The sequence below is a fragment of the Malus domestica genome, chromosome 12 (genome assembly GCF_042453785.1).
Source record: "Malus domestica chromosome 12, GDT2T_hap1".
Taxonomy (NCBI): domain Eukaryota; kingdom Viridiplantae; phylum Streptophyta; class Magnoliopsida; order Rosales; family Rosaceae; genus Malus; species Malus domestica.
This window is the reverse complement of record NC_091672.1, coordinates 28,539,805-28,562,925: the sequence shown is the minus strand read 5'-3', so window position 1 is coordinate 28,562,925 and position 23,121 is coordinate 28,539,805. Positions and strand designations below refer to the sequence as shown.

General features: G+C 36.6%; 3 protein-coding genes across 3 annotated transcripts; 1 reads left to right on the top strand and 2 right to left on the bottom strand.

Moving 5' to 3' along the window:
- Window positions 1-5,633: 5,633 nt before the first annotated feature.
- LOC103430477 (uncharacterized) lies at window positions 5,634-8,648 on the bottom strand. Its single transcript, XM_017330973.3, has 6 exons — window positions 8,389-8,648; window positions 8,249-8,288; window positions 7,705-7,785; window positions 7,091-7,277; window positions 6,468-6,735; window positions 5,634-6,005 (listed from the first exon to the last, which is right to left on the bottom strand). Exons 1-6 carry the CDS (start codon window positions 8,446-8,448, stop codon window positions 5,799-5,801), a joined length of 843 nt encoding a protein of 280 aa, XP_017186462.2. The 5' UTR covers window positions 8,449-8,648; the 3' UTR covers window positions 5,634-5,798.
- Window positions 8,649-9,528: 880 nt separating this feature from the next.
- On the bottom strand, window positions 9,529-12,565 carry LOC103413960 (peroxisomal adenine nucleotide carrier 1). The gene is made up of 5 exons (XM_008352391.4): window positions 12,096-12,565; window positions 10,833-11,064; window positions 10,551-10,697; window positions 10,262-10,416; window positions 9,529-10,183 (listed from the first exon to the last, which is right to left on the bottom strand). Exons 1-5 carry the CDS (start codon window positions 12,242-12,244, stop codon window positions 9,904-9,906), a joined length of 963 nt encoding a protein of 320 aa, XP_008350613.2. The 5' UTR covers window positions 12,245-12,565; the 3' UTR covers window positions 9,529-9,903.
- A 3,042-nt stretch (window positions 12,566-15,607) lies between these two features.
- LOC103451327 (mitochondrial Rho GTPase 1) lies at window positions 15,608-22,953 on the top strand. The gene is made up of 15 exons (XM_029090020.2): window positions 15,608-15,802; window positions 16,161-16,383; window positions 16,638-16,770; window positions 17,052-17,201; window positions 17,614-17,790; window positions 17,970-18,221; window positions 19,082-19,150; window positions 19,417-19,472; window positions 19,892-19,973; window positions 20,201-20,412; window positions 20,502-20,571; window positions 20,815-20,927; window positions 21,482-21,632; window positions 22,137-22,323; window positions 22,698-22,953. Exons 2-15 carry the CDS (start codon window positions 16,166-16,168, stop codon window positions 22,769-22,771), a joined length of 1,944 nt encoding a protein of 647 aa, XP_028945853.1. The 5' UTR covers window positions 15,608-15,802; window positions 16,161-16,165; the 3' UTR covers window positions 22,772-22,953.
- Window positions 22,954-23,121: the final 168 nt, after the last annotated feature.

Sequence of the window (23,121 nt, the reverse complement as noted above, 5' to 3'; positions counted from 1 at the left end):
CGCTTTGAGAAAGTCAGGAGAACGTTTATCATACGCGGCCTTACCTTTATTTTGCAAAGAGGTTGTTTCCACAACTCGAACTTATGATCTCTCGGTCACAAAGAAGCAACCAATTCTTTCTATAATCCAACCTTTCATGCCATATAGGTAGGTTATGTACAGCTAGCTAGCTTCTAGTGCTAACTGCTAAGCGACATATTTATGTTTTTTTTTTTCTCAACAACCTACCTATTGTGCAATGGGTCAGGAGAAGAAGGCACTTGTCTGTTGATTGTGGCAAAAAAACCTTCATCATCTGACGGGGAGTTGAAAACTTGAGGCTTCTCCAGATTTTCCACCTTCTCGTTTAAGCATCTAGCTCCGGAAACGCCGCCGCTGTCGTTTAAGCCGGAGATGCCCAAGAAGATCAAAAGAAGGCCAATGACTTGATTCCTTGTGATGAACATGGCTTCTGTAGATCCAAAAAATGCTGTCTTTGTCTCCCTTCAGCTTATCTTTAAGCAAACATGTGGAGAGTATAAAATCCAACTTTTGGGTTTCTTTTGGTTGAGAGAGAGAGGGGAGAGAGAGAGAGAGAGAAAGACAGAGAAAGAGAGATAGGGCATGCAGAGAAAGTTGGCAAGTTTTTAAAGGGAAGGAGTTGTAAACTTACAAATGGGAATATGTAATTGGTGGTGTGTGTGAGTAAGTGTGCATGTGTGAATAATTGGTCAGATTCCCAGGTCATAAACTATGATAGGAGTGAGACTTTAACTAATGGCGTTGTGACGGTTGTTTATTTGACTGGTTGTGTGTGACTTGTGTCCTACACCATCCCATGCCATGAACCCCATTGTTTTAATATTGTTTAACATTTCACAATTACCACACCTTAATTAAAACAAAAGATATTTTATATACACGAGAAATATAAGGGGAAAGAAAATTCAAACACAAGCTGTCTAAGTGTATAGTAAAACTTCAGTTGTAACTTTCAAGTTGAATAAACGGTAGCTAGAAAACTGCAGAATTAAACGTTATTAATCACTTGAGTTATAAGGTTATGCAGCTTAAATTAGATGTGATTCACTAATAGTGTTTTGTGTTTAAGTTGTATCTATTGGCAGAGCGAATGAAGGCTCCAGAGAAACACTTGACCTTTCTCACTTTCAAGTTTTTGTTATATGATTGTGTATTTGGCTTTTTATATCAAAATCTTTAAGGTTTTGACCATTGAAAAGTACGATACTTTGATTATTTGACCTGTATTCTCATAGATATAACTCATGAATGAAATTTACAATTTTATATTTTTTTTTCTCTTTATGGTGTCAACGATCACTTATTAGCTAATCACCTAAGCCTAATTATACACTTTATGTCTAATTATGTCATACTAGAAATGTAGAAGTTAATGTACAATACATTTAAAATCATCTTCAACGAGTTTTCAAACTATGACTTTGTGTTATTATATAAGCTTTCGTAAATTTTTTTCTTTTTCACTTTAAGCTTATAGACATTTAAGATTGACCCCCTATGGTAGCATTTCAGGCTTTGCCACTAGTCGTACCAAACTAACCAGTCCAATAATATAAAATGTTATATAAACTACTAGTAATCAAGCCTTAATTCAACTTATGCATTGTCTTCAAAAAGGTCCTCAAATTCAGGATCTTGGCTTTGACTCTTCATTAGGGTTGTCTCCAGTTTCTTCATTCGGATTTTCAAGCGTCTCTAAACTAGTAAAGTGCTAGTATCCACGTGAATATATGCAATTTTCAAGGCTAACGTACGATAATTTTCTATTTCTTAATCCTTGTTTAATTTTTTAATTACGTTTTTATGTTTCAGAAAACCAGGAACTTTGCCTTTTGAAATCACATTGCATCTTTCTGTGTTTACGTTTTCTTGTACTGTAATTATGTATTTTACCATGCTTTTTGTTTCTTCTTTTGGACTAGCTTTTATGGAAGTTTTTCCATTAATGCATCCCTTCTTTCTTTAATCTCACTGTTAAGAATCTTAAGATTTGTCTAATCTTTTCTTAATCTTGTCTGAGATCTCTCTTACCCACAATTAGGTCTTGTGACTGATCATGTGCCTCATCCACTGCATACCAATTAATCTTTGGCTTAGTGGTAGTTATCTGCTCTTGATCAGAGGTCTGGAAACATATGGATGCAAGAACGATATATATTTGTGATGAGAGAGTTTGAATATTAGATGTGGCTAGCTATCCTATGATATGTGCACAACTTTTCTCCTTCTTCTCACAACCGTTTATTTATTATGTCTCTTGTTTCTCATTTGATTTATTCAATCAAAAAAGCCATAACGAGGAATGATTTATCACAACCCTTTTTCACGTCTTGCACACCACTCTTTTCTTTCCAACTATGAGAATCAAGGACCAGAATTAAAAGGGCATGCAGAGGATGAAATGAGTTTATATCCCTATTAAAAACAAATAGAGGTGTGCGTGGTAAGAAAATGGTGCCTTGAGGGTGCGTTTGGTACGTGGGACGGGACGGGACGGAACGGGACGAGGCGTTCCGTCCCGCGTTTGGTGCGCCAAAAATGGGTGGAACGGGCTGTTCCACGGGACAGATTTTGGGTGTTTTTGCGTTCCACCTCCCCCCTGGAACGGGTTTGTTCCACGTCTGTGGAACACAATGTTTTACCATTTTAAGACAAATATACCCCATGTCTTTTTCAAAAATTACACCTTCGTTCCGTCCCGTCCCGTCTGCGTACCAAACGCACCCTGACAGTACAGGAGATTACTATTTACACACTTATTTTTACCTTCCACACATTTTTGATAATATTTTGTCATTGATCTTCTTCAGTTCATTCGATCTGACGGTCGAAAATTAAGAGAAATATGTAAAAAGTAAAAACAAGTGTCTAAATAACTCTACCAGACAACATATTATATAGTTATTTTGTGTTGATTTTCATGTGTAACAGAAACCAGTATGCATTTCAGCTATTGTTTTGGTAAAATTAATGCATGCGTTGCCAAAAGTGATTAAGATTTAAGGGCCAAGTTGCACCCGGTAAAAAGTAAAAATAAAGAACTTTGACATGAGACAAGTATGAATTTAATAAGATAGTGATGCCCTAAACAAACAGGCCTGTTTGATGAATACGTTATAAAAACCAGGTAAAAAGTAAAACATGTTTGTTTAAAAGGCAGAAAAGGGTTAATTTAATCTCTCTCTCATTTCTTTATTACTCGTGTTTAGCACTGTCTCATTCTTCCATTGCAATCTGTCAGTCTTGTTTTTATCTCTCTCTCTCTCTCTCTGTCATTTTTTTTCTTTTTCTTTTGGACCATTTATATTTTTTTACCTGGCATACGGGTTGTATTTGTGTTGTTTTTGTATCATACTCGTTATCTTAATAGGTAGTGTTGTGTTAAGCCATTATGTTAACAAGTTCTTAACAGGTGACCCAATAACGACATAATTCTTTAACGAGTCGTTTGTTTCGTGTCCGATTAACAGGTCATGCTCGAAATTATGTCTAATGTTTAGAATTGGAAAATGGGTTGTGTTCTTGTCATACTTGTTATCTTATTGAGTTCTTAACAGGTGACCCGATAACGACTTGACCATTAACTGGTGACCCGATAACGACTCGAATTGTTAATGAGTTGACCTAGAACATGTTATTTTCGTATTATTTCGTAGGGAATTAGCAATTGTACAAGAAATTGCCAAGCCTAAATTTTTTGCATTAGAAATTTAACATCATATTCTTTTGTAAAAACGAATTCTAAACCATTCTAAGTTTTGTTGAGGATAGGAATTTCCAGTAGCACTACAAACTAGAGGTATTTGTCTTTACAATCTCATGTTTGACATATGTGATTGATCATTTCAATACCTATAAATATATCGAGTCCTTCTCTCCTAAGGTCTCCATTTTGAAGATATGTGAGGATTAAATGCATATTAACCATAAGATTATATCAATTTAGATCCAAAGACGTAAAATCTGACAACTTAATAAAACAAAACAAGAAAATGAGTTTTCTAATGGTTCAAGGATTTTAAGTTGGTTTTGCTTTATTAAGCTCATTTGATCTAAACTAATATAATTTTGTCGCTAATATACATTTTGGCCCTCACAAGTCCTCAAAATTGGGACTTAACAGAGCAGGACTGTAATTATGTCCATCTTCTTGTGCATGTTAGCTCAAAGGGAAATACTAAGGAAACTCTCTTAAAAGTGAGACTCTACATGAACTCTCCACCACTTCATTGTTTTGGCACAATTTTCGTGACAACATTATAAAACCTTGTGCCAAAAACACGAGGTGGAAAATAGTCTATGGAGAGTCTCACTTGAGAGAGTCTCCTTAGCATTTCTCTAGCTCAAATCCTAACATCCAAACATTAAATTGAAAAGAAATTATGAAGATGGGACTTCGACTCAATTCAAGGCCCACATAGATTGTTTTGACCAACTAACCTAACATATGTTTCGAAATCAACTATGAGAAACTAATTTAATGTATTTTTTCTTTTAAGAATTTAAATTCAGGCAAGAATCTTTGTTATTGATTGAACTTTTGAACGGAAAATGTAGATTAATTTAGCCGACATTGACCATGCTAATTGACTTAAAAACCAGATGAAAAATTAGTCGACTTTACCCAGTAGTGTGATGATTATTAAGCTGTGGTTTGTAGAAAAATGAGAAGGAAATCGCCAAATTCCTTTTGTTAATCATGAAACTATAAGAAATCTTGAGGAGCCAACTGTAACTTACATGTACAATTAAGAGCAATACCAAAGTCAATCTCGCACGACACACGTGAGTTGGTATTGGTCATTGTGTACACGTGAGTTGATTTTGACCGGTTATATATGCAGAGTTCATAAATGCATCAATGGTTAGATCAAGAACAAAAAGTAGCATTCTTCTCAAAAGTGTTGGTCAGTTTGAAATCGATGAAATTTAGTCAATCCGCATCTGATCCAATGAATATTGGTTTGTGGATTTTCCAATTTAATCAATGGGATGATTAGTTGAATAATGGAATTAAAATAACGAACTATGAAATAATTCCCGTATAATTGCCGTTAAATCCCCAATCACACATTTTCGGTACATGTAAATGTGAGAAAAAAAAAACAAATTGAATAATAAATGGTGAAATAAAATTAAGTGCTCCATAGGACATTAAACATAGTCCCCATCAACTTAAATTGTTCATAATTTTTTCAATCTCAAATGCTCATAAAGGAACAAAACAAAAAAAGAAATCATGAACCCAACTTGATTGATTGGATTCGATTAATTCTCACAACCAAACCCGCCATCCTATCCAATCTTGACAGTTTTAAAATTAGAGATCCAATCCGATCTGCCAAATGGTCGAACCAACCAAAATCGGATTGGATTGGATTGAACCGGACCAAATAGGCCTGGTTTTATTGAAATTCGAACACCCCTAATTCTTCATACCGTTAATCACACCTCTCAACCGAACCCACCCAAATTGTTCATCAACGAATTTGAACCCAAAGTTTGGTTTTCATAGAGAAAAGCGGACTGAAAAATGGATTAAGAAAAGGCTTATTTTTAGCAACGACACCTGCAACCAAATTAGAAATATCGAATATCGAACACCGAGAGCATACTTTGATACATACGAATTCGTATTGCCGAAAAGAATGGATACAAGATGTTTCTTTAGTTGATGAATGATATTTCAGCTAACAGTAACAAGTAAATTGACCAAAAATATCTTACCGTGTAATCTACAACTCTTTGATGCCTTTTGTGAAAGCACAGTTTTAATCCTAGACCGTGACGGTAAACAAGTAGAGTTTTAGGACGAGGGACAGAGCCAACTGCAACAGAAAGATCGCGGCCACAATCAAGAACCACCTTTCACCTGCTGATACGATGTGGGCGCGAAGATTAACTGCAACAAAGGTGGCGGACATAACCCCAGCTATGCCTGCAATTACCCATCTGAAGATTTCCAGAGGCACAATTGAGAGGCACTGCAACCAAACAGAGGAGGAATGTCAGCTTAAGTATTACTGAGACTTTTCTGTATTTTGACAAAGAGAAGCTCACAACAGAATTCCACGATGGGTACCCATCCCGAACCTATTAAAACATTGGTTCTTACAATAACGAAGGGCAAATTAAGATTTTATAACCGAGTCTTAACCAAGACATTTGTGCCCAAAACTATTAGAATTGACGATGTTTAGAAAAGCTTCTCCGGGATTTTTATGAAATTGGTGAAATACCATTTGACAAAAATTTCAGTACGCGAAATTTCTGGCAAAAGTCATCTTTCCACCTTGAATATGTATACACTAGTATACACCTTAAAATAATTGGCATAAGCTTTTGGGAGAGGATTCGATTTAGATCTTGTACACCTAAACCTTTAAAGAAACATCTTTGCGGTAATAAATTTAATATAAAACTACACCGGAAAACCAGAGACTTACCAATGCTGGAATGAAGACAAACAGAGAGTAACCATAGAGACAAAATAGCTGAACAAGACCTGATGGTGCCGAGAAGTACTTGAGAATTACATACAGTACAAGAGGGACGATAGTGACATAACCATAGAACAATCCCGCTGACCATTGCACCACATTAATGTCATATTCCCAATCTTTACTCTTGACCTTGTGTGCTACATATGTCACAAAAGTGCCAATTGCAGCTGCTACAAATATTAGGGTAGTGCATATCCAGAAAGGTCCATACCTGCACAGCATTTGAAGTTAAGATTGAATGACAGGTGTCTCACCGTAAAGATTTTATAGACAAATAAACGGTTGCAAATATAAACCGTCAAGATACAGAGGAGACTTTTAGTGCAACTTCTACAATGTAGTTCCAAACTATTGAACAGCGCAGACAACCTTTTTCAAATAGTTTCTCAATTTTAAAGATTTTGTTCTAATCTCAAAATCTTTATCCAGAATTATCAATTGTCAAAAAGACGTTTGTTGCTGGCGGCATCTCAGAGGATGTTCAAAAAGTACAATGCAATTTGAAACTACTCAAAATTGCTACTTTAGAGACAGATAATCAGTTAAGTTACCAAAAGAAAACTTACAAATCTGGGCTGTCAGATGTTTTCTCATTGAAGGCTCCACTGAATGGAAGAAGTGAATCTTTAATCCTCTCTAGGACATCGGAAGTGTCAACATCAAAGTATTGCTTGTAAGAAGCTACAGAGAATACCCGTAGCCAACCACCTTGCTGGGGTTCATCAGAACCAGATACAGGTTTAGAAAATGTGTCTGTATCAAGAGAGAAAACATGGATTTCAGACCATAACATGACACAACAAAAAATTGGCATCCATGGAAAACAAAATTTAAAGTCGACAAACAATATTGTGGAACATGTATGGAAGGGGTTACGGCCAGTAGTTTTAACACTCGTTATGAATAAAAAAAGTCTTATCGTAAAGTTTAACACCTCAAAGTGTTCAGTGGCCTATACTTAAACTCATACTCATAGAACTACAATGGAAAAGCACGACGTCCTATCATCCTACATCTTCAAACCATTGTCTCCAAGACTTTAAACTTAGTTTTTAAAAGCCATTAGGTATTGGATCCAAAGATTGTTTTCATTGGACTAGATAGCAGAAACAACATCAGAAAGTCACATATCAAGACAGAGCATGGTTCGCCAAATTCCATATATAAAATTAAAATGTACCATCGGCATCACGAGGAGGGAGGGCACCACCAGCGATCTTCCCTTGCGTCCCAGATGGAGGAAACGTCTGAAGGCTTGAATCTGCATCAGTTTAAATCACACTCTTATTACAATAATAAATAAAAAAAATTAGAGAACTTTACACCCAGAAACTCTAAACATAGCAATTAAGCTGGAAGTTAGTTACATTAAACTCAGCCGATCAGAGGTTTATTCTTTCGATACACTAATCGATAAAGCCCTTTGGCAATAAAATTCTAAACTTTCAACTGAAAATTTAACCTAAACAAAAGACGTTTGATTGCTGAGAAAATGCAAGAAAATTAGGATTCGATTTCCCTATTCGTTTCCTGCATCAATTTCCAACAGCTAAACAAAATACTAAAACACATATACGCATCGATTCGTAGCTGATTAATCCTAAATCTAATCAGGTTTAGCATTATTTTCCTTCCAATTTCGCGCCAACCAAACAAAAGGTACTGAAATTCCACAAAACTAATCACTAATTTCCAGAGCTCAAAAGTAGAAACACGAATTGTACCTTGGAATTTGACGGTGAGGTGGCCTGGATCTGGAACCGCCTGCAAAATTATCCAACATCATTTCATCACAAACATCAATATATATACAATAAATATATGTATAAATATACGTATATTTGAAATTGAATATACTACTTACAGCAGGAACAGATCCCGAGACGTTCTGGTTGTCAATGCTGGTATAATTTCCGGACATCATCTTGCCCTCTCTCCGCTTCTTCTTCTTCCTCCTCCTCGTGTCCGTGCCCTCTCGCTCAGATGAGATCTCTCGGTGCTGTTGGCGACTTGGAGTAGCGCGTCGTCCTTATTATTTTTTTGCTCTTTTAAATTAAATTGAGGGTGACAAATATGTTATTTCTCTTCTTCGTTAGAGATTTTTGTTCGAATCTCATGAATAATGAATTTGATATCAAATTAGATTATTTATTGTATGATTTAACCGAACTTTTATTTTTTTAGTGTAAAATATTAATGTACTAAAAAAAATGTTGGAAGGATAAATTGAGATTGAAGTAAAGTTAAAAGGGGCATAGCAAAAAATAATTCATAATATTTTTCTCACATGAGACAAATATGAAATTGGTGAGGAGGTGAGATTTGAAAAAAAAAATAAAAACTTGGACCAAAAAAGAAAAGAAATAAAAACAAAAAATTGGATATAGGTTTGGCCTTCTCTTGCTTTGGCTGGGTCTAAGTTCAATTGGACTTAATAGATTCGAACACACGACTTCAAGTGTATGTTTGTTAAACGGCTTTAACAAGTTGAGCTAATTAGTTACAAGGTCATTGCAAAACTTTTTTTTTTCTTGTGATTCAAGCAAATATTCTAATCTAAGCTATAAAATAACGATTCAAATTGGGAGCAAAAGGATGGTACAATACTCTAGCCAATTGAACTCGCTTCCAATTTGCATATATATTCGTTCTTTGGTGCACAAGATATCAGGTACATGAATAAATACTCTTAACAACTTAAGTTTCATCCTACCTACATAAATATAATTATCTTACAGATTTCTTGTATACGTTTTTATTCTCGCATTTTCACTTTTTTTTTTGTGCTTAATTTATTGAATTTTAAGATATTTTTATTTATTTGCATTTCTTTGGTCATGAGTTTGATTCCAAACCCCCAATATCGCTTGTATAAGAATTAATAAATTAGATATTCCTGATTTCCCTGTTCTTTTGGCTCTCAATCTGATGTCATTTTTCACTCTTTTTTTTTTTAAACAAAATAATTAGGTAACTGATTAGCTCTAACATTAGTTGAACAGAATTCACAAATAAAATTACTATCAGTAAATCACATTTCCAAGGGTAATAAATCTAACACAGTTAAAATTTATAAATCAATATTTTTGCAGACCAAAATTTCTGCGCTACATTATTTCTCTGAATAAAAGTTTTTCATCCTAAATACTAAGCTCCAACAGATTGACAAGGCCACCATCTTTGAAGCAAGGCCTGAACCATCCTTCTCCTCTAACAAACAAAACTGCTTTATTGCAAAAGTACGAGCCCCTCTGGCCGGATTGGTTGGAGATGGCCTTAGTACCCCGAATTCAAAGGGTACATTCATTTCAGGTAAGCAGATAAAACTCCCACCTAATTTACATGTGAATTCTGCAAATTCTTGTCGACACAATTGCAATCAAGCACTTTTTAGTCTGCCCCTTGTGAGCAATAGAGACCTTCTGATTGAAAGTAGAAGAACCCAAGTAGCGGCGGAGATCTTTTCCTTGATCATCAGAAGCAATGCTGAGCTCAGGACAGTCTTCAAGATCTGAGCATGCAATCCCTTGAAGAAGCCGAGAATCCCTTCCCTTTTCCATATAGCGCATAGGACTGCTGGAATCGTTTTGCTGGACTTTGGCCGGGGGTTTTTGGTTTTTCCATCATCTTCGTCAGCAGCTTGGATCATGACCTTACACCTGTAGTGAGCAAATATTTCAATTGATTCCATGGGTCAACCTTGTAAATAAGATGGAATTTGTGAGAGCAATATGTACCTGATGGCAGGATAGGTCAGAACGGTGGCAACAGTCTTCGAGACTGCACCTAAAACAAATGCTGTGAAGGCAGAAAGGGCTTCTGGCGATGAACCCTTGCCCGATTTATCTTTCCCTTTCAAGAGTCTGAGTTTTAGCTGATCGAACACCGTATACTGAAGTAAATAACAATTTCAGTTTCAGCTTCAGTTACCATCTTAAATATTTTGAGTTGAAGGTAAAACTTAAATTCTAGAGACTTATGGCAACAAAATCAGTAATTTTAGATAAAAAATGACAAGACAACTACCTGAATTGCAGGGTTTGCGGTCAGCAACAGGGAGATTCCAAGACCATCAAATGCATCAATCCAGCTGCCATCTGTAAGGGTCTTCCACAATCCTTTGGATTTTCCAAAGGCACTTGTCTGCATCCTTGACGAGGCTGTATCCAAAGGCTACACAGACGTAGAACAGACAGTCATTAAATTCCAGTCACTAAACCAATATGAATAAATCCATAATCTTCCTATACGCCATTTCACCATCAGAATAGAATCAAAAGTGCGATGAACTGTACACAAAGGGTTCACCTGAGTTAAAATGGCAGTGCAAGCTCCGGCAGCAGCTGCAAGGACTAAGTTTGCTCTCGTCCCTATTGATTTAACACCACTTGTTTCCACATATAGTCTTTTGAAATAGCTATACCCGTAAAAATAAACAAACTGAGCAATGAAGGATTGCAGGCTTTTTGTTTCGAGTCCCTGATACAGTGAAAGAACCTGGCGTGTGGATATTGCTTCCCAAAACACATCCGAAAGGTTCCTATACAAGCCAGAACCAAAGAAATTTAGTGAATTATATACCATATAATTATCTGATCGCTGACTCAAACAATATGTACTACCACAGAAGCTATTGTCTGCTAGCAGTAGAGAACACATTATTAAATGAACCAAATAGACGCCCGGTAAACTATAAAGAAAAGAAAAGCTTCATATATGCACACATGACTGGATAAATTCCGAGTCTGAAAGTCTGACACTCGGGTTGCAACATTCTGTCAGAATCTACAGAATCTTGGATCCCTGCCGATAAGAACTTACCTCCAACTCAGATTTCACCGTGGCGGTATCCCAACCAAAACCGCCATGTTTTTATAACTTTTACACATGGTAGTGCACCATTGATTTGAGATACTACGCCACCGTGGCATCCCACTTATAGGTAAGTTTCTCTCCATGGAGAAATTTTTCCTTGTAATCAGAACACGAGTGGTACACCATATACTTTTATAAAGGGTGAAATTTTATTTTTAAAGTTATTAACTTTTTAACACATATCTTACCATTTGTATAGTGATGTACTTCCCGTCACACTGAAAAATCTCTCCCCTCCATGAAGAACATTTGTTCAACTGTTGCCATATACCAAAATCATTTAACTTTTTCCGATTTCAAAACTTTCCAGTATAAAGTTTTCATTTTATGCTAAAAACTTTGATAATATTGACACCGGTCGGAAATTAAAAACCCGAAAACGATCGTCGAATTGCATTTAAAGTTAGCAAGTTACCACCTTGAGATGAAATCCGATACGACTCACAACCCAATTTTGTATATTCCATAAAACTCCCAAAATCCATCTTCATTACATGCTAATCTAAAAGATTACTTACTAATCACCCAGCATGCTCTCCAACATTAACAACATATTAGTGCCAAACACTACCGACCCAATTAAAATTTACTCACAAATTCTCCCAAAAAATACAGAACATACACAATTAAGCTGGAAAACCAATCAGAGAACGATAATCCAAAGAAAAACAGAGACCCAGAGCAAAAAATGGTTACCTGTATTTGGCCTGACCATTGCCTCGAACTTCGGCTTGGTACCTGGTTTTGCAGGTGTCGAGCGGGTACAGCAGAGTGGTGCTTACGAGTGATCCAACGGCTCCTGACGTCGCCTCGGATATTGATTCCAGATCAAGATCAAGCCCCATCTTCTTTGAATTTTTATTTTATTCTACTTTTTGGTAGATCATTGGAACCGAGACGTTAGATATAAAAATATGTTTATATATAGGCGTTGAATATGGAAGGTTTCGGTGTGGCGTGGGAAGAGAAGTGACGGAAGCAGAGGAGGAGGTGGACCGATGCGATGTCGTTTTGTTAAGATTTGAAAAATCGTGGGCTGTTTTCAGCGTGTCTATGTGTTTTTCTTGGTCGTGGTCCGCCACCGGCCGTATTTTCCCACGCTGATTACATGGCAACCTCATTTCTCAACAACTTTTTAAGCTTTCCATAACAGCACTTTAAATGTTGAGTATGCCCCTCGATATTGACATAAAATAACAGCTTACATGACACGAATAAACATTCACGTATCATTTTGTGTTATGTAAGCATTTCTTCTTGTATGGACTTTGTTACAGGAAAACTAATGAAAAAAATTTAAAAACTCTGAGTTTTAACGATAAGGACAAAATAAATGATAAAATGAATAGTATCAGCATTGATTTTTTAAGGTAAAAATGTGATTTTTCGTTAAAGTGAACAGTACTGTGAGTTTTTCGTTAAAGTCCCCTTTGTTTATGCCAAAGGGTGCCCATTTGTTAATTTTCTTATTGGAATTTGGAGTATTTTATTATGAAGAATTATTCAAAATAAAAAAATTTATAAAAAATAACAAAAATTCCAATTTTATTTAGAATTACAAATACCATTTTAAATTTATGATAATTATAATCAAAAGTTGATATGAAAGTACTAATACATGAATTAGTGACTTGTAATTATTAGTTATGGTTGCAATGAGGAAGAATTATGAGTTCAAAATGGCTAAATAGACTAAGAATTGTTTGAAAGTTAGATGTGTGGATGATAATTGCAAGTGGCGACTTCGTATCAATCTTCGATTTCTCCATTTTGAACCCATAACTTTAAAGGTATATTAATACTTCCATATCAACTTTTGTTTAATATTATCATAAATTTAAAAACATGGCTATAATTCTATATGGTATTCAAATTTTGATTATTTTTCCAAATTTTTCATTAAAAATTAATACTTCAAAGCTCAAATATGAAATATATAATGGAGAATATTAATAACCTTCTCCTTTTGTCTTTTTCTAGCTATTTTCTTCACTCATCACTTGAATACGTGTATCCCACTCCAAACTAAAGGGGAAAATTAAAATCCCTATCTTTTCAATACTTTTTAGATGCAACATTGGCTCCTTTTTAAGATTTAATTAAGGTACATTAAACAATAGTCACGTCAACATATGAAACTATTAAGATATAATGAGAGATTTTTAGTCTGCCGTACATACATATGTCATATGTCATTAGAAAGGACATAGAAAAAAAAAGAGTAAAGTACAAAAAACTACCTCAATTATTGGTGTCACGACACTTTCATACCTCATCTTTTAAAATTGACAATGTCATATCTCATCTTACGAATTTGTGCTAATGTCATACATCTGTTAGTTTTTCTGTTAATTTTTCAGTTAAGTGCTGACGTGGCTAGAGACGGGACCCATTTTTTATTAAAACATTAATTAAATATTAAAAAAATAATTAATTATTAAAAAAAATTTAAAAAAAAACCAAAAAATACCCATTAACCCGTGTCCCCCCTCCCCAAAAACCCAGATCATTTTCTCTCCCACCCAACCCCCTCTCTCTCCTCTCTCTTTCGCCTCTCTCTCTTCTCTCCCTGCAAGGCTGCAACCTGCATCCCTAAAATCCCAAAACCCAGAAACCCAAAAACCCTTCCTACTCGTCCCCCCGAACCTTCCTTCACCACCCACCCTCTTCGATGCCAAGGAGGCCGACGATGACTTCATCCGCAACTTCTTGAGCTGGTCCTTGTTCATGTCGAGGAATCGGGGTCGTCGATGATGTTGATGTTTTCCTCAGGAAAAGATTGAAGGCTCTGATCAACTGCTTCGCATGCACAGGCAGGAAGCTGGACTTGGCGAGCCTGAGAGGGTTTGTAAGCTTGGCGGCGGCAATCAGAGAGAAGGAGGAGGATGAGGAGGTGAAAAGAGAGAAAGGTGATGAGGTGAGGGTGGAGAGAATTCGTGCGTTCCATGGCTTGTAAGTCTGCGTTTTGGGGAGAGAGAGAGAAAGAGATAAAGAAATTAGAAAGGATAGAAGGGGATCTAGGTTTCCGATGCACCTTCTCGAACCTCTCCCATTTTCTAAAACTTGATTCTAGGAATTGAGGGTTTGGGTGTGTAGGAGGGTGATGGGTGTGTAGGAGTGGAAAGGGATCTGGGTGTGGGTTTGGTTTTTTTTTGGTGTGGGATCTGGGTGTGGGCTTGGTTTTTTTGGTTTCTTCAGTGGGGTGATGAAGATGGAGGAAGAGAGGCGGCGGTGGGGTGGTGAAGGAAGGTTGGGTATGGAGGGACCAAGGGAGGGGTGGGTCGGGTTGGGAGGTCGTGGTGAGGGAAGGATGAGTGCGAGTGGGGAGAAGGACGAAGGAGGGAGACCGCATCCCATAGAGAGGAGAAAGAGAAGAGAGAGAGAGATGGTGACTATTTAAGGTTGGGGGGACGGGGGAGGGTTTGGTGGTTGTCGAAGAGAAGAAGAAAAAAGGTTGGTGCGGGTGGAGGAAAGGGAATGCCGGATCCCTTAGGCCATTTTTTTATTTTATTAGTTTTTTCATTTTTAATTTTTAATATTTAATTAAATTTTTAATAAAAAATGGGTCCCTTCTCTAGTCACGTCAGCACTTAACTTACAAATTAATAGAAAAACTGACGGAGGTATGACATTGGCACAAATTCATAAGATGAGGTATGCCATTGTTAATTTTAAAAGATGAGGTATAAAAGTGTCGTGACACCAATAATTTAGGTAGTTTTTTATACTTTACCAAAAAAAAATTCTCTTCACTTGTATTATGACCTACCGCGTATTCCAGACTTATTTTGAAAAATTTATCTTTTAGGAATCTTGTTAACTAATTAAATCATTACGATTTATGTATCTAATTGTGTTTCCAGATAAATATATCCTTGTTATATCCACATATGACTCGATGAAACGACACGCATGGGTACCGCCCTATCGAAACTTCTAGTTTTGGACGTGGCAAAAACGACAAACTCAACATGTAACTCAGCTTGCATAATCAGAGTGAGCATCTTCATCGGATCATATCCGTTCATTATATATAATGTAGTCAGTTTTGATCAGGTATTGTTTATATTTAATTTTAAATAAAGAAATTACAATAATATTTTACTGTACGATGTATGATGAACGGATGTAATTGAATGATCCAATAATGCTAAGGGCAATGCGTCTCTGCCTTTAAAATAAAAAATAAAAAATAAAAAAATTGGGTAACAAAATTACGGAAGCCGAAAACGCTTTTCTTCCTTTGAAACTTCCTCACGCTTCATCTCTCTCTCACCCAGCAGCCACAGCAACCGCTGCCGCAGTCGCCGCCGGGCCAGCTAGGGTTTCTGGTGGGTTTTATCGAATCTTCTCCGACGAAGAAAGAGTTCCTCAAAGCCTCCATCTTTTTCCCCGTTATTCAGGTGATTTACTATTCGTTCCATCGCTTCCATCACTACCCTTCTCTGTGCACTTCCGCTCCTTCACTACGCCGACGCTCTTTGAATCTATTTCTTGATTGCTTGAAATCTCTGCGCCTGAAAAGTGAAGTTATTTACGGGTTTGCCATTGCATCAGTCGCTAGCTTAGCTAAAAGCTTGATGGAATCTATGCCTGATTGAAAGAAAAAAAAATTTGATTCGTGTTTGCCACTAATCGTTTGAGTGTTTTCTGGATTGGCCACTGCACTTATCGCAAGGCTTACGTGCGAATCGCACTTTTATGTTTTTATGTGTTGATAGTTTTTATTGAGCGATTAGGGTTTTGGGTTTTGTTCTGCAGTTTCAATGGCCAAAGTTGCAGCAGGAAATGATCACCCTGTTGGCCAAACTGCAGTCCGAATTGTTGTGGCTGGAGACCGCGGCACGGGGAAATCCAGCTTGATTGTGACTGCTGCCACCGAGAACTTTCCGGCAAATGTGCCTCCGGTGCTGCCCCCAACAAGGCTGCCTGAAGATTTCTACCCTGAACGCGTGCCCATCACCATTATCGACACATCTTCTCGGTATGAATCTCGTAGTTGACATAAGGAAATGATCAGTTTAGTTGCTGATTTTGAATTGTAAATTTTGCTTTGTATGTGTCTTTGAAAGGTCCGTTTTCTGCATAGAATGGGTTGGAAGGGAAGAGAATTAGGTCATAAGTGTTATATTATTTTCCAGTCCAACCATATAAGGGATCATGTCATCTTCGTCAGTCTTCCTCCAGCCGATATCTTTATTATGATACTGAATTGTTTTATTATGTTTACTCGATCAGACCCGAGGATACCAATAAAGTTGCTGAAGAATTGAAGCGGGCTGATGCAGTCGTGCTTACTTATGCGTGTAATCAGCCCCAGACACTTGATCGGTTGAGTACCTTTTGGCTTCCAAAACTTCGTCAACTAGAGGTGTGTGTTTGCCTTCTTTTCCTCACTATACCCGTTCTTCTTCTCCAAAAGTTTTAACACCTGCCTTTTATGGTCAAAAACAAGAAGAAAAAAAAAAACCTGATGAAAAGAAACCTTAATCTTGACAGTATATTATTCATTGTGAACTTATGAAAATGAAGCCTGATAATTCTATTGCTTCACTGATCTGTTTGAAAAGTAGTTTGATATGGAGGTTAATGGAGCAACACTTGTCTTGTAGTATGAACTTATGGTGGGAAAATGTGAAATTTAATGAACAGGTAAAGGTACCTGTTATAGTGGTGGGTTGTAAGCTGGATTTGAGAGATGAGAACCAACAGGTGAGCCTCGAACAAGTGATGTCACCAATAATGCAACAGTTTCGGGAGATTGAAACTTGCATTGAATGTTCAGCATATAAACATATTCAGGTATGCAGTAATGACTCCTGTCTTTTCAAGTTTCCTTTTGTTGGTTAATGTGGGATCAAATTTGCGTCTAACAGTTAGTATATCAACTTTTTGTGAATTTAACATGCACCATATGATGTGTTGCATTTCATTCATACTTTCATATGTGTGTTTGAGCGGGTCATAATGATTTGGGACCTGCGATTGTATTCCACGCATTTCTATGAATTACTTGTGTGCAACATTTACTAAAATGTCAGTTAAAATGGCTACGAGAACCTATTTTCATCTTTATTATGGCCTGAATTAAATGGATGACTTTGCTGACCAAAACCAATGACTCATTGATGGCTTATTGTTTCAAACAGTGTTGTTATTTTGGCATGTACATCAATTCTTGGACTCTATACGATCAATATCTTTCTGTTTGCAGATTCCGGAAGTTTTTTACTATGCACAAAAAGCTGTGCTGCATCCAACGGGCCCATTATTTGATCAGGAAACACAGACTTTAAAGGACCAATGTGTGCGAGCCTTGAAGCGGATATTCATTCTTTGTGATCATGATAGGGATGGTGCCCTCAGTGATGCAGAGTTGAATGATTTCCAGGTTCTCTTTTTTCTAGTTCGCCATATTCTGGTCCTATTCTTAACTTTTGTTCCAAAGTCCTAGTGTTCTGTGTGATTATTTTATATGATCTTATAGCTATATTTTCGAATCTCCTAAGCTGAATTCATGGTAATTTGTTCTTGAGATTCATGAAAAATTTCACTGCTTATTGTGAACAGGTTAAATGTTTCAATGCTCCATTACAACCTTCTGAAATAGTGGGTGTTAAGAGGGTTGTGCAAGAAAAATTACCAGAAGGAGTCAATGAACATGGGCTTACATTGACAGGTTTTCTTTTCCTTCATGCACTATTCATAGAGAAGGGACGTCTAGAGACAACGTGGACTGTCCTTAGGAAGTTTGGATACAACAATGAAATAAGACTTGCAGATGAACTAATCCCATCTCCCACTAAACGAACTCCTGACCAGGTAACACTAATCGAGTTATGGTTTCTATTCTGTGCTGCTATCAGTGATGAGATGGTTTTACTACGTGTTGATATTTAATGTTGAAGTGAAGTAAGACATTCATTGAGTTTTGAATCATCATTTTCTAAAATTTTGTAACTTATTCGTGTTCGTTTTACAACTAATTTCTTTATTTTGGTAAAAATTTCTTATTCAACAAGTGCTAGAGTCCTATTAATTAAGTACCTTATCTACCTATGCTCGTAGACTTGTCATTTTGGACCCGACCCGATCCGTTAATATTAGTATTTGGGTGGATGTTTAACGGGTCAGGTCGCTAATGGGTGAACCCGTTAACAACCCGTTAAATAACGGGTCACTTTGGGCCGTTAGACCCATTAGCATCCGTTAGTTGAGGATGTTTTAGTAATTTCAGTAAAGTCTTAATAACAAAAAAAAAACTCTATGCAAAAAAAAAATAATAATAATAATAATTGTTAACGGGTGACCCATTAGCTTAAAGGATCGGGTTCGGGTGATCCATTAACTGAACAGGTCGGATTGAACCCGATCCAAACCCGATATACCCGACCTGTTTACAGGTAATGCTCGTGTGTGTTGCCTAATTATTAATTCTCTGTACGTAAACATATTCTTTGATAGAACTGTAGAAATAGCCATCAATCCGAGCTGGGCCTTTGGAGACAATACTGAGCCCTATATGTGATTTGCCATAATCATGCTACTTTAAGTACATCATGTTCGTGAGATTATTTTGTGAATTATATCTATTGTTCTAAGTGTGTACTACAGTCTTTTAGTTTCCTTTTAGATTTTCTGGAGATGTTTCATGTTGATGTACTTGGTTGTCATGTGGGCAGAGTGTGGAGCTGACAAATGAGGCAATCGAGTTTCTGAAGGCTAACTTTGACTTGTATGACAATGATGGTGTATGTATTAGTACTCATCCATCCTAAATGCTACATTCTCTATTACATAAATGCTACATTCTCTATTACATTGTTGATTAATTTCCAATATTTTGTGTCATCAAGGATCTTCATTGCGATCTTCACTTTATATAAAAGTCTCTCTATCAGAAAAAAAGAGAGAGAAAAATGAGGATCTTCACCTTGATCTAGCCTTACAACCTCTTAGGTGCCTTAGTTGTTCTCCTAGTTCTTATAATCATGGACCTATATGTTCTTTCCACCAGGATGGGGCCCTCCGACCACGTGAACTTGAAGAACTATTTTCTACTGCTCCAGCAAGGTAAATTTTATTTATTAGTATCATTTCTGTTTCCATTTGTTTTAGTTCATTGCAACTAGTTTGTTTCTTTACTATGAGAGATCCTGTTTGCAGTTGTGTTTCCCCACGCTCCAGGTGGATATCTTTTCCACGTGGTTTTCTTTTCCCCTTTTGTAATTTCTTTCCCTTTTTATAAAATTCTTTCGTGTCCTTTCAAAAAAAAAAAAAATTGTTAAAGCTCATGACATTAGAAAATAGAAACACAAAAGTTTACCTAAATGTTGGTTTTCAGTTAAAAGTTTTGTCAGTAGAAGCTTCATAGTTCATAATGATGTTCAGAAGTTTGTAGTATTAATAACTTAATTTCTCAGTCTAGTTCACTATAATACCTAGCTTTGAAGATCTTGGTATGTTTTGATTTTTGGCGTTTGAAATTTCAGCCCATTTAGTGAACATCCATATAAGGATGCTGCAGAGAAAAATGCATTTGGAGGGTTATCACTTGATGGATTTTTGTCACAGGTAATATATCTCTATTTCTATCTCTCTGTGTTGGGGCAGGAGGAGTATTATGCTCGTTGTTCTTGATTCACATTAAAGATTTGTCATTCAACTCTCAACTTATAGTTTGTATGGACTTTTACTTCCATAGACATTCAGTCATGTTGGCACTTTATTACATTCATTACAACCAACTGTTATTCTTCTATGTGCCTAACTAACTTTATGACAAATATGCATAATTTCAGTGGGCCCTCATGACACTCCTAAACCCAGCTTCTACCATGGAGAATCTGATATACATTGGTTATCCTGGTGATGTTTCATCCACAATCCGTGTGACTAGAAAGAGACGTTTAGATCGCAAGAAACAGCAATCGGAAAGAAATGTTTTCCAATGCTTTGTCTTTGGTCCAAAGAAGGCTGGGAAATCTGCATTATTGGATTCTTTTCTTGGAAGGTCTGATTCAGATTGCTTCTCCATTTGACTTTAATTTTTTAAATTAAATTTTGTAACAATTTTTTTGACAATAACTGGAATTGCTGCAGGCCATTTTCTGATACTTATAATCCCACCACTGGGGAGCGTTATGCGGCTAATGTTGTTGATCAACCCGGGGTAAGTTGTACTACATGAAGCACCTTGTGTCTTGACAATTACATGGAATATACTTTCACTGGCTACGTTATCTAAATATAGGATCACCAAATTTTGTTAAATTCATGCTTAGATTTACCCCAAACTTCATTAATAAGTAATTTTGTATGCTTTCAAATCTAGTTTGATTGATGAGATTTATTTTGTGTGAGGTCTATTATTAGTCCTTTTAGTGGTTTGCTGATTTTCAGTGTATTTACACAGGGACCCAAGAAAACACTAGTAATGAGAGAAATTCCTGAAGATGGAGTTGAGAAATTTCTCAGAAATAAAGAGGCTTTGGCTGCATGTGACATAGCTGTGTTTGTTCACGACAGGTAAGCAGAAGCCTAAAATGGGTGTTTAATATTTCTTGAATCATGTTACTCTTCTGTTATCTTCCGTAGTACAACATGGGTGGTTGTTTCTCTTCTCCTATGTAAGATCCAAGTTTCTGTTTCTTGATTTGAAACCTTTATGGTATGTCTTTTCCTATTTGTTTTTCAATTGTGAAGCCATAATCTAATACAAATGGTAAATTTCTGATATTTTAATTGCTGGAAATATTATCGATAAACATAAACATGTGAAATGGAAAAAGATCCAAGTTTATAAATATTCATCTACGTTTCTGTTTCCAGGATAGCAAGAGTGCCTTGTTGTCAATAATCCGAAAAACAGAAATGTACATTGTTGACAGTGACTTGTATTTGTAAATTATACACGCACATGTTTATTTACCTCTCTCTTTGGGTGCTGCCTGTTGTTGACAACCAATCGTAGGTTGACTCAGAGCATTACTTCGGCATGCATACATTTCTTTCCCTACTGTTAGCAATATCTTACTGTTGAATTATACCTCTTTAATGGGTGGTGTCTTTTTTCTTGCTAGTTCTGATGAGTCGTCCTGGAGGAGAGCAACTGAGTTGCTGATAGAAGTTGCTAGTCATGGTGAGACTACTGGCTTTGAGGTACCTTGCCTCATTGTTGCAGCTAAAGATGATCTGGATGCATTCCCATCGGCCATTCAACATTCTACGAGGGTATGTCTATTTATACATTAACCATTTTTTTCCCTTACTTTATACTTTTTGCAAGTAAAATGGATTTACCTGGTCAACCATTAGTTTTGGTTACAACTATTCCTGAAAGTTTTGGTTACATTAATCATTGTTGTTGTGCCTTTAGATTTATGTTTGCCCTTTATATATAATAGTCTGCTCAGTGTGTATACAGTTTATTCTTCTCTCTTTTTCTCTTCCTGTGTGGGGTTATCCAAAAATAGTTGAAAGCTTTCTGAAGTTTATTTCATTGGTATTCAATGCAAGATGCATTTTACAACATTTTGACAGCATTTCGTTCTTTGACTGAGTTAATTGAAGTTTGTGTGGGTTATTGTGCGTAGTGTTTGAAATAAGTCTGGTTGTTTTGAGCTTGGCATTCCTTCTTTGCATGGCCATCTAATTGGAGTTGTACAACTATATTTGATGTCAATGCATTCTCTTATCTAACCTAATAATTGACATATTTTTAATATACTCGTGCAGGTTAGCCAGGATATGGGAACAGAGGCTCCTATACCTATCAGCACAAAGTTGGGTGATTTCAACAATGTATTTCGTAAAATTGTAACTGCCGCGGAACACCCTCATCTGAGCATTCCTGAGACTGAGGCTGGAAAGACCCGCAAGCAATACCATAAGATCCTTAACCGATCTCTTATGTTTATTTCAGGTATGATGATCTTTTGAATTTTAATTGTCTTTATATGGTACTCAGTCAGTCCTGCTTGATGTGTAACTGAGATTACTAAAGACATGGGCATAATGGCATATCCTGCCCTTGGGTAGAGGGTGACTTCTGGGGTTCCACGCCCGGCGGATGCTATGTTTAAAGCTAACGTGCTCACTTTTAGGAGAAGTTTATGTTAGAAATGCACGTATTCAAATGAAATTTCAGTAATAAACAAAGAACGACAAAGCTTGCCACATTTTATGCGGAGAAAAAAAAAAACTTGGCTTCATCTGTCAGTTTGTTAGGGTCTTTCGTTTTTCAGTGATTATGATTTGTGTTGTGTAGTTTATGGAATTTGTGTGTTCTCTTCACAGTGGGAGCTGCAGTGGCCATGGTTGGAGTGGCGGCTTACCGAGTCTATGCAGCGAGGAAGAACGCCTCCAGTTAAAAAGGATTAAGGATGAAGTACCAGTCGAGTTTATCGGTTGCGACTGCTAGTTGCATTACTGCTTCATGAACTCTTGTAATTTTTATTTGGAGATTAAAACCTTGTAATTAACAAGATTGGTATGGTAGCAACTGGCAAGTGCTATTCTTTTGATCAATCAGGAATTATCTGGGTTCTTGTTAGCTTGCATTGCAAGGAACGAAATGGTGCAAGGTCCACTACTTGTTAGTCACGATTGGGCCATGTGCGTAGAGAGAGGAGTACAGCATTGATAGCGAGGTTGTGGAGAAAATGCTGTGTCAAGAGGAAAGAGAGTAAAAGGGAAAAAATGAAAACATTTTGTACTCTTT

What these genes read in the sequence shown, in the direction of transcription:
- LOC103451327 (XM_029090020.2), top strand. Translation starts at nt 16,166, where the DNA reads ATGGCCAAAGTTGCAGCAGGAAATGATCACCCTGTTGGCCAAACTGCA. An exon ending in CAGCATATAAACATATTCAG is followed by an intron (nt 17,202 to 17,613) that starts GTATGCAGTAAT and finishes TTCTGTTTGCAG; the next exon opens with ATTCCGGAAGTTTTTTACTA. An exon ending in ACTTGTATGACAATGATGGT is followed by an intron (nt 19,151 to 19,416) that starts GTATGTATTAGT and finishes TCTTTCCACCAG; the next exon opens with GATGGGGCCCTCCGACCACG.
- LOC103430477 (XM_017330973.3), bottom strand. Translation starts at nt 8,448, where the DNA reads ATGATGTCCGGAAATTATACCAGCATTGACAACCAGAACGTCTCGGGA. An exon ending in CCCTCCTCGTGATGCCGATG is followed by an intron (nt 7,278 to 7,704) that starts GTACATTTTAAT and finishes CTCTTGATACAG; the next exon opens with ACACATTTTCTAAACCTGTA. An exon ending in ACATCTGACAGCCCAGATTT is followed by an intron (nt 6,736 to 7,090) that starts GTAAGTTTTCTT and finishes AATGCTGTGCAG; the next exon opens with GTATGGACCTTTCTGGATAT.
- LOC103413960 (XM_008352391.4), bottom strand. Translation starts at nt 12,244, where the DNA reads ATGGGGCTTGATCTTGATCTGGAATCAATATCCGAGGCGACGTCAGGA. An exon ending in AATGGTCAGGCCAAATACAG is followed by an intron (nt 11,065 to 12,095) that starts GTAACCATTTTT and finishes TGGCTTGTATAG; the next exon opens with GAACCTTTCGGATGTGTTTT. An exon ending in CCGCAAACCCTGCAATTCAG is followed by an intron (nt 10,417 to 10,550) that starts GTAGTTGTCTTG and finishes TATTTACTTCAG; the next exon opens with TATACGGTGTTCGATCAGCT.